This window comes from Scophthalmus maximus, chromosome 8, assembly GCF_022379125.1.
Source record: "Scophthalmus maximus strain ysfricsl-2021 chromosome 8, ASM2237912v1, whole genome shotgun sequence".
Lineage (NCBI taxonomy): Eukaryota > Metazoa > Chordata > Actinopteri > Pleuronectiformes > Scophthalmidae > Scophthalmus > Scophthalmus maximus.
The window spans coordinates 20,579,307-20,593,292 of NC_061522.1; the positions used below are offsets into that span (position 1 = coordinate 20,579,307).

General features: G+C 41.6%; 2 protein-coding genes across 4 annotated transcripts; both read right to left on the reverse strand.

Moving 5' to 3' along the window:
- Positions 1–452: 452 nt before the first annotated feature.
- On the reverse strand, positions 453–8,867 carry LOC118312036 (tensin-4). 2 transcript variants are annotated; one of them, XM_035636299.2, is made up of 13 exons: positions 8,735–8,867; positions 7,524–7,797; positions 6,156–6,495; positions 5,627–5,958; positions 5,442–5,537; positions 5,156–5,287; positions 4,146–4,238; positions 3,443–3,520; positions 3,246–3,308; positions 1,890–2,061; positions 1,710–1,778; positions 1,480–1,509; positions 453–1,254 (listed from the first exon to the last, which is right to left on the reverse strand). In XM_035636299.2, exons 2-13 carry the CDS (start codon positions 7,774–7,776, stop codon positions 1,122–1,124), a joined length of 1,791 nt encoding a protein of 596 aa, XP_035492192.1. In that variant the 5' UTR covers positions 7,777–7,797; positions 8,735–8,867; the 3' UTR covers positions 453–1,121. The 2 variants fall into 2 exon arrangements, with proteins under 2 accessions (XP_035492192.1, XP_035492193.1); XM_035636300.2 differs by having other exon boundaries at positions 7,524–7,794; positions 8,735–8,790.
- Positions 8,868–10,437: 1,570 nt separating this feature from the next.
- On the reverse strand, positions 10,438–12,956 carry ccr7 (chemokine (C-C motif) receptor 7). Of its 2 annotated transcripts, XM_035636305.2 has the most exons (3): positions 12,824–12,956; positions 12,010–12,059; positions 10,438–11,753 (listed from the first exon to the last, which is right to left on the reverse strand). In XM_035636305.2, exons 1-3 carry the CDS (start codon positions 12,858–12,860, stop codon positions 10,686–10,688), a joined length of 1,155 nt encoding a protein of 384 aa, XP_035492198.1. In that variant the 5' UTR covers positions 12,861–12,956; the 3' UTR covers positions 10,438–10,685. The 2 variants fall into 2 exon arrangements, with proteins under 2 accessions (XP_035492198.1, XP_035492199.1); XM_035636306.2 differs by lacking the exon at positions 12,010–12,059 and having other exon boundaries at positions 12,824–12,939.
- Between the last annotated feature and the right edge of the window lie 1,030 nt (positions 12,957–13,986).

Genomic DNA, 13,986 nt, shown 5'->3' on the forward strand with positions numbered 1-13,986 from the left:
CACATGCTATCTGTTACACCCTTAGATTAAAGATGTTTTTATGCTAAGTATTGAGTTGGCACCAAAGATATGGAAAATAAGAACTGCGCGTCGCTTTTGGGTGCCTCAGAATATGTCTAGAATATTTAAAGATATTATCTATGCAGTTCTGTGCTTGACTTTGCTTTTGCTTCATGAAGCACATTCCTCATTTTGGGGGCTATGTAACGTTGCAATGAAGCATTACTGCTTTTATTTAACAGTATATCATTTAAAATAAAATAAAAAGAAATGTGTGCAGACTGTTGTGTTTTCTGTCAAATGTCAAACTTACTGGAAGGCACAAAGGGACTAACCACAGATAATATCATGTGACTCTCCTTACAGAGGCTTTGGTGTTGGGGGAAAAGAAAAGATAGGTCCCTCTGACTGTCACACACAAATAAACATTTGTAAGCACACACATGCACAGCTTCAGGAGTTCAGTGTGTTCACTTTTAATAGTAACAATTTGAAGAAAAAAAAAAGTCCATTACTATACAGAACAGATTGTTTACAGTGCAGTATAATAAATACATTCTGACCTATACAACTAGGGTATATTAAAGTCCCTGCTTTGAAATAAAAGGACATTATTATATTATCACAAGTGCTTCCAGAACCTTCGAATTCCCTCATCACTATCAGAGAAGTTCACCTCATTAAGAAATAAGACAAAATAAACTGCTGAACCATGTCCCAACCTATATGCAAGCTGCTGTTTTCATGTTTTATACAATAACATTTTATGCCAACATAATTTTCTGGGCAGCTTCATATATTCAGCAAGGGATCAATATTGTTGTGCATTATTTTAACAGTAGCAATGTGCCATTTAATTACAATCATACTGTATGTTGTAGGCCCCCTGTCGGTTCTCTTCAGTCCTGTAAATATCTTCATATATGCTGCAGTTGCACCTGCCTTTTCAATGTGACTTTATTCATCTGACCATGTTACAGATGAGGTTAGTCCAGAGCGCAATCTATTTACATTTTTCTTCTGCTGAACAGGTTAACTTGAGACAAGTACAGTTAATATAGTCAGCGTTAAGTAGGGCCTACGAGCCACATGCTGTGTGAGTTGTTTTACTCCTTTCGAGTCTACAGCTTGGCTATGGCAGCCTGAATGACCTCCATGACCTTGTTGCTTGGCTGCAGGGGGTCATACTCTGCAAAGACGTGACACACGTTCTCCATACCAGCCTCAATGCCTTTTGCCACAAAGCCAAACATCCTGTTGGGACGAAAGCAGCAATGGATTCAAATTTAATGTGATTGGAAGAAAATTGAAGTGCAAGACAACGTATTGTTTTATATTAAATAATTGAATTGCAGGTGAGCCTCAAGACCTGTAAGGCATCACTATGGATCCTCACATGAACAATACATAGACTTTACAGGCAAATTCAAAACCTCATTCGGATATAGTAGGTAAGGAAAAAACCTTAAAAATAAATACCTTGCACCATGTGTGGAACCTTTCACCCACCTGTGGGAGTTAAACATGCAAAGATTAAAATTAAAAACAGACATGTTGCAGATGGCGGTGAATTACATAATGTGTCATGCAATAAAAATAAATTACCATGAGTACTAATGAGCTGATCTAAAGCTCTTTGCTCACATTAAATAACACCACATAATATTTTCAAACCCCTTTCATCTCATTCAATGCATTTGAATACTCACAATCGATTGTCTGGATCTTCACCACTGTAGCTGAGCAGGTGAACTGGGTAATGGCGTCTGAAGAAAAGCCTGCGGGAAATAATGATGGAGCCACATATCACCACCAGCCTGATTTTGCAGTGTACCGTCAGAAAAATCTCAGTTTTTCGCAGTGAGTTCACAGGATGTGTCTTTTCTTACTTCCTGTTGATGTCTGTCAGTGTCACACCCTTCAACGACACCTTCATGTTGACTATGGTTGGTATGAAGGACCCAGAGACCTTCTGGAACGTTGAGGACACTGCCTTCTGCACGGCACAGGGGCCCGTCAGCGTCTCCGTGGGGACAGCGTTTAGGTAGATGAAATTGCAAGCTGTGGAATAGATGGAGCACTGTGTTGGTATAAATTTGGCAGATATGGGCATAAAGTAGTCAAATATATATTTAAATAAGTGAAGACCCTGCGTATCTATTTTACACAAAAGGAAGGGTCCAAGGGTGCACTTTGTGAAACATCTCTTTATATAAATAATAATAATATGTTACTGTTTTTGAAATATATATATGTGTATATATATGTATATGTATTCAAAAATATTCATTTGTTTGTCGATTAGTTAATTCCTTCTGCAGTTATATACTTCAACTTCACCATACAGTATTTCAAATATTTGACTACTCGCTAGCTCATCAGCAGATACATATTTTGCTCACAAACTGTCATATCAGTCTGAAATAATTATTTGGCATATTCATATCAGACTTCTAACTCGCGGTGTTACTGTTACCATCGTTCGTCCAACCTACTGAACTGTAAGAACACGGGACAGCAACAACGTACGCGGCGACGCTTCCGGCACTGACCCGCCTCGATGCGACGCAGCCTCCTCTAATTGAGGTTATCAACCACACCTGCGTCTGCTTCTCCCGCCTCGATCAACTGGATGGTTGCCGTGACCGACGGCGGCCATTTTGACGCTCGGTTAGCCTGGCGGTGGGCCTGTCTGTTTGACACCTGAACTCCAGCACGGGGGACAGACGACGACGACGACGACGACGACGACGACGGCGACGACGACGGTGGTGAGAGGAAAAAAACTGCCGTAAAAACCTCTCCTTCATTCGTTTTCTCGGCGGTCGAGACGATGCTATTCAAATGCTTGTTCTGGAAACATCTCCGGGGAGACCTATAGATACACACCTGGCATTTGATTACAACCAGTTAACCCGCATTAGCAAGTTGTTTGGGACAAGCTACCGTTAGCATGCCCCTACTGTACATGGCTGCAAAATAGCATGACTGCAGAAGAAAACAAAGGTAAGAACAAAAATATAATCGAGCCACATTTGTTACTAAAATGCGACGTTTCTTATCCTTTAGCTTACTAATATACAAGCGGTTGTTGAGTTTTGCTCATTTTCTCTTCTCGTCGTTAGGTTTAGGGTTGTTTCTCGTTTTCCTCTCATTCAAGTGGCACTTGAAGGAAACGAATTAAAGTCTGTATAACAGTAAAAATATCCTGTATAATCTCGTATCGTATGCTGATGTAAACTCACCTGTTTTACCCTGGTCCTCTGATGCTGGTTTATCGTTTGCCCTCTCTTCTGCTGTGCCCAGATCTGTGTTCGCAAATAAGGGTTATTGAGACATGTGTTTTCAATTTTCTACCTTGACTCTCTCTCTCTCTCTCTCTCTCTCTTACACACACACACACACAAACACACACACACACACTAGAGGTGGAATTTCTTACCTTGGGAGTGGAGCAGTAATTTGCAGGGTAAGGCGTAGGCTGAGATAGTGTGCTGGTAGACCAGGGCTGAGAGGCTACCTTCAAAAGTAGTAGAATGGAGTACAAGCATTATGGAGACATTCATTGTCTTATTATGGATACAAGATTTTATGATTAGGATTGTTGTATAGTTTTTAGTGAAGGTTATTCTCTAGAATGTGTGTGGTTATTAAACATTTAGATTTAGATGTATTTATTAAAATAGGAAGACGTTTAGGTGAGATCGAAATTATGCGCCGAGTAAATCTGGTTACTGTGCAACAAAGTTGTTAAAATGGTTGCAATGTGCAAACCACAGCGGCTGGCAGCTGCAGCAAAATGTGAAGAAACTTGACAGGATTTGCTCTTTTCTCTTTATCTCAGCAATGGAATTAAAGACAGAAGCAGGTACAGAAGTGCACGTGTCTCAATCCATGCACTCCCGAGGCTGCGATGAGGACACGCCCTGTGAACTCATACCTTAGAATAAATAACAAGATCCCTGCGCCCAACCCACCCACATCCCAAGAGGCCAGACATGGCTGACTCAGTCCTGGTGTGGCAGACATCAGCCAAAGCAGGATGTGCAGTCATATTGAGTAGGCAAGGGAATTTTTTAAAAAAGTGACAACATTTTTATATATAAGACAGTACAGTAGGTGTTGCTGTCTTTTGCAGCGCTTACCAAAGTATGGTTCCTGAGACGCGCCTTTGATGCGTACGCCCTTAGTTGATGATTCAATAAGGAAGTGTCTGACGGCGTCTGAAGTGCTCTCTCCTGTTTTGATGAAAAGACAAATGTCAGGAAATTTAACGGTGTAGTTACAGTACAATTATAAAGACGCACTTGGCAGAGATGATTCCGCATGCCTCGTATCTGATCAATTGTTTTGATTGATTGATTTAATGTTTTTTTCTTGATATTTGCCCTCTGTATTGCAACAAAAACCAAAATGATCACATGCTAAAACCCCACATGATTCAAATTATATACAAAGAATGCCCTATGATAGGATAACATGTAACCCATTACAACACGGGATTACTCTGTCCTACTCAGCCCACATTTTCTGTCAAACTCATTCATATTTCACTGCAAATTACATGAAGGCCAGAAAGAGAAAATATTGTAGCGAGGAACAAGGATAATTGTGCTCTCTGATTAGAGATAATTCAGCAGAGGGATATTGAAACAGACAGCACACTTGTGGGCCTGCACGAACTGAAATGGCCTTAGTGCCAACACACTGCTCACATGTCTTTTGTATCCTCATTCCAACAAAAGGTTGAAAAACAAAAAGGAAGTAAGCCACAAAATCTTTTCGTGAGTGAGGCCCGTTTTTTTTTCTTCTTGTCAGATTGCTTTCAGTTCCATAAACAGCTGGTTTACTTTTGTGTTTACGCAGGGCGTACTGTGGGTGGAAAAAAATAACAGCGCTGTCTCCTGCCTCACCACAGATAGCTGGATGTCGTAAGACATGACCGTACACATCAGCGGAGTTGTGTAAGTGATTCCCTGTGCCCCTGGAGCCTCTTGTGGAGACAAATGAGCTCTGTGCTACACCGTGTTCCTGTTGTTAGTCTGCGGAAGGCCTTGTCTTTCACGTATGTGACCAAACACTGAGTTTTTGTAATAGCATGTGATTCAAAAGGACCCATTAGGCCAGTCCTTTGCAGTGACTTGTAGAAATGTACCTGGGTATGCAGTTGCAGTGAAGTTGGAGGGGGTCTGGTCCACCTTCATGGCCAGACCAAAACTTCCCCTGTAGGAGGTGCTGTCTCTCACCACAAATGTTCCTGCTTCCTTGCCTTTTACCAGGGCTTCAGCTAGAAGGAAATAAAACATCACATCATAGAAAATGCTTAGACATCAAGCAGATTTAAAAATCAACAACACAGGACCCTATAAGATTAAATAGCTTGAGTAAAGCTATTATGTCTTCAATAAGTTAGGTTTTGAGTGCTCTTTAAAGATTCTCACCTTCTGCTCTGCTCATATGTGGACGGAACCAAAACTTTGAAGTGTCCATGACAAATTTCATTGAGGGCAGACTGCCATTAAACCGGGCCTGGAAACCTAAATAACCATAGAGACACTGAGGTCAAATAGTGATTAACATGTGGTAGCTGCCAGCAAATCAGACTTGTGTGACACCCGCAACTCACTGTGAGGAGAGAATGGCTTTGAGTGGGACACGGTGACCGTGTGTGTCAAGTCCACGTCGGGTTCAGGAGAGTGGTTGTGCAGCTGCGGTTCTGGTTCACCGTTGACTAACAGTACAGGAATATCGGTCAAAGATCCAGTGAGGGAGGCAGGACTGCTCTGTGCTCCTCGGCTGTGGAGCTCCTGCAGATGTCCCCGCTTTGTCAGCAGGGGCTTGTCTGGGCTGTGCCTGTTGTCAAACAGCCTCAGTGCGGACACATCGCTGAAGGAGCCCGACGTCCCGGAGAGCATGGACTCTGGAGAGTCAGCATCTTCACTGGCCAAGGACAGGTTGCTATACAGGAAGGAAGAATTGTTTACAGATGATTTGACTGGTATCACTGCCAAAAAACTTTTGTTTCCACCCGGAAATCACAAGCAAATATCCAGTTTTGCAGCATATTTACAAATCTCTGCATGTGCAAGATGCTTATTTTAAACCTGATTGATTCATTATTAATGGCAGGCCAATGCCGTATTAGTGAGTTTTACCTGCCGAGGATGTAGCTAGTGTCTGAGCATGTTGACATGGAGAGGAGCGAGGCGACGCTGTGTCTGTTGGGGTTTGACAAGAGGGACCCCTGGGAAAAGCCCGTGTCATGCTTTGGTGAGGCGTTCCGTCGAGGTGCACTTCCACATGGCAGCGGAGGCAGGAAGCACGTAGGGGAGCTGGAGAACACCTGCATGCCGTTGGTCCTGCCGCCGGTTTTGCTGTATGAAGGGATAGGTATACTGGGTGACACAGACTGGACCATGGTGAGCGAGGAGCTGGAAGAACATCCTCGTGGGACCAACACGCAGTGAGAGACCTCTTCATCTGAGCACGAGTCAGCTGAGGACAGAAAGGAAAGTGTTAAAAAAAAAACACTGAAAATATATATTGCAGGAAATGTCACGGAGGATATGAAAAACCCTGCACGGTCCTCTCGTTTGATTTCTTTGATGTCATCTTTCCACAGAGAGGGCGTGGCCTCAGCTGCTGAAACACACCTGATGAGGGTGTTTTGCAGGTACCTGTTTGCACAACTCGGGCCATTTACAAAGTAAATGCTTTGAATTCTGTGTTTTTGATGCTTCTGTCTCAACTTGCCCCTGTGCACTTGAAGATCTGTCTGCCTCACAGTGTTAAGGGGCAATGATGGAGTCTATGCCCTCAGGAAATCAGTTTAGCCCTTGGGCAGGCCAGCCACGTGGCTCCTGCAACCATAGTTACATCATCAGAAGTAATAGAAACAGATACATCTATAGGAACTGTGATGACTATTGTTTGCAGGGGGCATACTGTATTTCCCAACAGTATGAAAGCAGTACTCATCAGCTTTGCATGAATTTTGCATTTTACTGATGAAATCAACCCATACATTGCGTGATTTCTCATCACTGTTTTTCCTTCTAACTTGTTCGTTTCCACAGCAAGAGGCGGGAACTCAGTTTCACAATGTCAACCCGATAAGCAACAGGAAATCCATATATTTGCTTTGTGAGCGGAGCAGGTTTGAGGGAAGGCTCTGCTGTACCACCCCTCATGTGTGACTTGGTGGTGAGCTTCTCTGTGTCTGTAGCATGTGCAGGGTGTGGCATAAGTCTGGGCAGTAATCCCAGAACAGCTGAAGTGGAGCAATTACCCCATTATATAAAAAAAGGAAAGAAATCTATCTCAGAAAGGGCGGGTGAATTTCCATAGCCCCAGGCTATGTGTACTATTAGTTTTAGGAGTTACTGTGGTTTAACTCTGCTCTGTGCCCCACCTCTGTAGGTGTTGGCAATCCTTTGCTGCACTTTGTTGACCTCGTTACTGTGTCCAAGAAACGAGATAGAAAAGTTTGAATAGCCTAGAAACAAAAAATGGCCGCACTGCACCTGTGGGAGGGATGATGCACAAGGGACTTTTGTCCACCTGGAGCGGTTCAAATGTCGGATCCAGTTCCAGGATGAGCTGGTTGAGATTATCCAGGGAGATGTCCAGATCGGAGTCATCATGGTTACCACTGGGCTTGGTGAGACTGGGATGTTGATTGCCTGTCTCCTGTGCCGAGTCCAGGCGGATAGTCTGACCCACTCTCAGAACGTGATTGGGAATCATGTGGGACATGCCTTCAGCTGTAGGCATCATGTTAGGAGAGCTCACAGTCTTCTGAGGGATACAATGGAGGGAGATCAGTTACACTGTCTTCACCGGAATAACAGCCTCGCTTTTGTCCTCTTTGCAATAGGACCCATTATAAAGTTATGCACTACACATGAACACCCACACCAAGTCTTCAAATATTTGTTGATTAAAGTAACCGTTAGCCAACACTTGCACCGCAGCAGATTTAATGAGAAATGTTCTTCGCTAGCTTTGTCTTGGGCTGGTTCATGGCTGTACCTTGATACCAGTAAACTGAGATTCCCTGGATTTACGCGACAAACAACTGGAAAGTGTGTCGTGGTCAATAAAGAAAAAAACACTACACGTCCCAAAGTGTGGCTGTGTGTGTGTGTAAGGCTTCCTGGCCGTTTCTCAAGCAGTCGATGAGAAATGACGCAGGCTGAGTAAACGGCTTACTTAAACGCTGATATCAGCATGAATAGATCATGCCGTCTCTCCCTCTCTATGTTTCAGACAAGGCGTGGTGCTCAGTGACTCACCCAGGTGACTGACTGGTTACCATAACGACGCTGGTGTTTTTCATACAACAGCCAAAACCCACATGAAGAACGTAGTATTTTTGAAAGTAGCACAATAGCAAAAGACTGCTATTTTCTGTAGATTATCATTCTATGTATTCGAACGGGCTGCAAATCAGCTGCAAAGTTTCACAGTGCTGTGAAAGTGAAATAACAAGAGCTGTAATTGACTGCTTTTCTTCTTAAGTAATCAAAGCGCACACGTGGAGTATAATAATTTGTGTTGACATAGCTTTTTAAGTCTGTACTTCAACCTGCCGCACCAATAATAATAAACGGACACGGACAATACTAATAACGAACTGGGGTAAATCCCTTGAAAATGAAAAATTGTTCCTGCAAATCATATGAGGAATATGATTTATAAAATATCTTATTTAGGCAAAGAAAAATCATCTTACCTTATTGTCTTCTGCTCAGGATTCTTGTGCTGTAATGCTGCTTTACTCTCAGAGTGTTCGCCGTTTTACTTGACATTTCATGCTTTTATTAAACAAGTCCCAACCCTATTGCCATTGAGCCTATCAGCTGCAAGGGATCACTAATCCCTGTGGCTCCAACAGATGATGTCATCCTAGGAGTGTAAAATTTATGGCTGGAGGTGTGTTATTTTTTTTTCAACAATGAAATCAGATTTTAAAAAACACATCCCTCTTTAGATAGATACACAAAGCTTTGATTTAAACATGTACATGTAATGTTAGTCCACAACATTGTTTTATTTGTAAATGATGTGTTCACTTGCACTTCATTTTACCAGCCGACATATAACTGTGGCCACATCTTCCCTGAGATTTTATGATTTTTTTTTATCTCTGAGCTTAGCTCAAGAAAATGTGTTTTCACTGAATTAAACATAAAATTGTCTTAGTAAAGCTTGTCCACCTGCTCTGGGTGATTCTACTCTCCTGGAGCTTTGAGTCCAATGATTTCCTCAGATTAATGATGAGATCTGGTTCGTAAAATAGTGAAGAAACACTGAGCAAATATTCAACTATATTCATTTGCCACTTTGTTTATTCCGATCATTTCGCATTCCCAAGGTGCTCTTAATTTTGAGCCACTGTAAACCTGCTTTTTTTCTCTGCAACCTATTTCCACACTCATATTCAAGGTCTGGGAAAATGTTATGCTCTTTCTGTGTCCATGAAATGAACGCAGAGCATCAGTTGTATCACATACAGTAACTCCCTAGCAGGTTGTGCTTGTCAAAATTGTTTTGTTCTCCTGTTCACTTGACAAATTACTCTCTTGATTCCACAAAGAAAGCCATGAACATCACTGGCAGGCTTTTCAATTCAATCTTGAATTTACTTATATTTTCCAACAGTTTCAGAAAAAGTTACTTTTCTTTTGCTTGTTTGCTTGCAGCTCTGTCTGCTTTGATGTGCAGCGGTGTAGACAACTATTTATGTAGAGTCGCAAATTGGCATCATGATTCAGTTGTGCTGAGGGACTTCCTCTAAATTTAAGTGCAGCTGAACTTTTACAAACCTAACCTTAGTCAGAAGTTGTTACTTTCTGTTAAGATGTATTTAAAAATAATACCTTTCATTCACTCAGATTCAACATGAATCTAATATTCTTCTGATGACATTAGTGAGATGAATTATAAACAGGTCTTAACACACATTAAGATCTATTTTTCTGTTCTGTTGTTATTTTATTACTTACTTTTAGATTGATCTTTCTGGGTGATACTATGCTGATATAGATGGTAATGCAGAATATTGTGATTTCAACTCAGACCTGTTTAGATTGAGAGAAATGGGAAAATAACTCTCGGTAGAGCCACTGAGTTTGAGGAAAGACACTACCTTCATACTTTTCCTTTTATACCAAGTATATCTTTGCTTGGTTACTTTCTTCCTTACAAGTCAAAGCTCAACGACACCGCATTTGAAGCAGCTCTTCATTTAGGAAGGTGTGAGGGAAAGATGGAGCTTTTAATTATGTTACTGCTGCATTTTAATACTGTTACGTGTTTCAGTTAATTTTATCATATTTAATTACAATCTTGCAAATATGTAGCATACCATACGGGACAGAGTGAAATAAAATCTATAAAAAATAAAATCTCAAAGAAAACAGGTAACAACTGTGGTTCGTTCAGCGAGTTTATTGTTCAAATGTTTTGCTTTTTTTAAACTAGAAACTGAATTCTTTGAAATACTGTACACTGTAGCCAAACAAAAGCAAAGCCTTGTGTGATCCTAACTGACGAGACGGAACACAAACAGACAAAAGCAGCAAAGATCCACATAGTTGTCATTCTTATGATAATGTCTGCTATGTACATGTTGATTTGAGACTTGTATCCAAAAGTACACCTGTCCACTGTGTGAAACAGCTTTAAGGAGAGAATGTGGTGGTAGTCTCAGTGTCGTTGGCCAATGAGCTTCTCCTCCTGCCGCAGGTATACCTGAAGAACCTTTCCTGGCTCATGCATCCAAAGTCCTTCAGTAGCTTCAGGAGGTCGTGACGAAACTTCACGCCAATGAAGGCATAAACAAAGGGGTTTAGGCAGCACCTCAGGAAGGCCACACACTGCGTGACGTCTGTGGCATAGAGAAGATGGTTCTCATAGTTACAGTCCTTGGTTCCCCCTCTTGCTGTAACCACCGTATTCCAGAACAGGACCATGTTATAAGGGACCTGACAGACCAGGAAGACGGCTACCACCGCGAGAATCACCTTTATGGCCTTATTCCGCTCAAAGTTACGAGCCTGGCTAAGGGTCCGGACAATGCTGCTGTAACAGAAGCTCATGACCAGGAGTGGCAGCGCAAAAGCCAAAACAATCTGGCTTGCCTGGATGCTGACGCGGAGCTGGTCAGAGCTGCTAGAGTAAGGGGTGCAGGTGTTGTTATTGATGTTGGTGAACGTCATATCTGGTATGGAGAAGATCAGTGCCGTCACCCAAATAACCGCTGATGACACCTTGCTGAGGAACACGGCTTGGGAGCGGTGGCGGTGGGCGGAGATGGCTTTGGAGATGGCGAAGTAGCGGTCCACGCTGATGAAACAGAGGAGCAGCATGCTGCTGTAGAAGCTGACCTTGTAAATGGTGTGCATGGACTTGCACACCGCCAGGCCCAGCACCCATTCAGCCATGGAGTTGGCTGCCCAGAAGGGCAGCGACAGAGCAAAGAGCAGGTCTGCAAAGGACAGGTTGAGCAGGTACACGTCGGTCATGGTCTTGAGACGCTTGAAGTAGAAGAAGGTGAGGATGACCAGCAGGTTGCCCGCCAGCCCCAGGGTGCAGATGATGGAGTAGAAGGTGGACATGAACCAGAGGCGGAACTGACGGTTGGATTCCTTCCCACACAGCGAAGTAAAGTCGTCATAATCCGGACTGGAGTCGTTATATTCCGAGTAGTTGACAGTAGTTGAATTGTCTCCATACTGAGACAAGCATGACTGTAATCAAAGACACATGAAATGATCAGATAAAAGGAGGGGAGGAGTAGCACAAACTACAATCACATGTAAACCAGGAAAACAAAGCTGCCTGCTTATAGCATCACTGCCCTCTGCGAGTTTTTAACTTTGATACACCTATACAGGTCACTTCCTTAGAGGAAATGGTGCTTGTGAGCGGAAACCCTGTGTTGTCTCATTATCTTTCATATTTACAGCCGTGATAGATGGTCCTGCACTTGTATGATTCTCTTACCTTAAAAGCCATGACCCATATCAGGACAGCTGTCAGAAGGTTGCGGAGACCTGAAAAAATGGAGTCGACTTTTTTAAAGACAAAGCACTATGATAAATGACATTATTAGTTATTTTCTTGAAAAAGCTCCTCCAGCCTGAGCTTCTTTTCACAGAATAAGTGGTGCTCCTTATCACTAGTTAAGTGACCTTTATGTGGAGTTCCCCTTGTAATTGCAGGTCTGTGGTCTACTGGTTATGATTACTGTTTTGAATGCGTTTTCAGATTACTAGTGACACTGCGGTGCTAATTGTGAGAAGTAATGGGCTTCCAATGAATACGTGGTTTCCTCCGAATAGTAGACATTAGTTCAGAAGTCATTTTTCCAGTATTATGTTAAATATGATTTAATACATTTAAGTACAAACTGCTCCATCGTTCAAATAAGGTCATATTGATAAAAAACCCTAATTGTCTGTTCTTACAGGGAAAATTGTCATATGATAATTTCAAATTAAACAAAACAGAAATACGTTTAATATTGCCTTTGTGAATAATTGTTCTTCTCAGTTCTAGTACTAATCAAGTCTTACTGTGTAGCGGTGACGGTGGTTGGCAGATTTGGCTACTCCAGCAATTATGTAGTAACACACAGTTGTAAATCCCATACACATACACGTGGCAAACCTCACAAGACATGTCTATGATTCATCGCCGTCACATTCTGAGAATGTCAATGCATGTTCTATGATTAACTTATTACTTGATCTTATCTCATTAAATGCAACTTTTGATGGCTTTTGTTCAAGCATTTACCACAATGTATAATTCTTACCGTTACTCTGATGGTACTCACTACTGACAGAAATCATGTTGATTGAGAGTGGTGCACTGCAGGTTACACCAACAAACAGATGAGTTGATTGTCTGCGTTTGATGCTGGCTTCCCCTTTTTGAAATAGAAAATGAAAAAAAACTACCACACAGATTTTTTTTTCTTCTCTTCTGCCCATCAAAAAAAACACAGGCTCCACCTCAACTATAATTATTTTAAGTTATTGGTGCTGTTATGTTAATTAAAATATGTAGGCCTAGGCAGTTTTAGACTGAATAACTACCAAGGCACTTTGTTGTTAGAGAATAACATATAGACTGGCCACTGTGACTCAAAAGATATAACTATATCTCTCTAGTCTGTTCATTATCTGTGTTTTTTGAAGGGATCTCAACATTACATATTTGTCCACCATACCACATTTTGTAACATTTTGTTTTATTTTTTGAGTGTCATTTGTGAAGTTATGTACGTGAGTTGTTTCAGGAAAACCAGTGACACTGTGATTGTTCACAGCCACAGGCTCCCCTCTCTAGATAAAAGATCTGACACTGTTCTGCAACACCACATTTATTGCCATATGTTCAGTATTGCAGGTGATCCAGTGACACAACAAGATGCATTAAATCTTTCATATATATATATATATATATATATATAATATATTTTTATAAATATACTATAATTTATATATTATATTAAAATAAATATATTTATATATATATATATATACATATTATTAATAATAATAACAGCATTTGTTTTTGTATTACTAAATAATCTCACATAGTACATGATGGAGTAATTGACAGCTGCACAACTCTCTTGCCCTCTCACTCACAAGATATGCACATGCTTCTGCACACCTGTATCTCTGCGGTTGTGGTTCCAGCTTTCACTCAAGGCAGTGCCAACCGCACAGCAGCAAACGTGCCGAGGCTGCAATGTAGAGGCCGTATTGTTCACGTTTTACAATCAAAAGTGATAATTTCTCCAGGCCTTACAAGAAGTCGCATATGCGCATTACATAAATCTTCTGTCAGGTGGAAGTCATTCCTTTTGGGCAGTGGTGCTGAACTGTGCACAGCTGAACCCTCAGAAGTAGTTCTTCAAAAACAGGAAATCTAAACCATTACCTCTCATCTTACCCACTTCCCTTACCT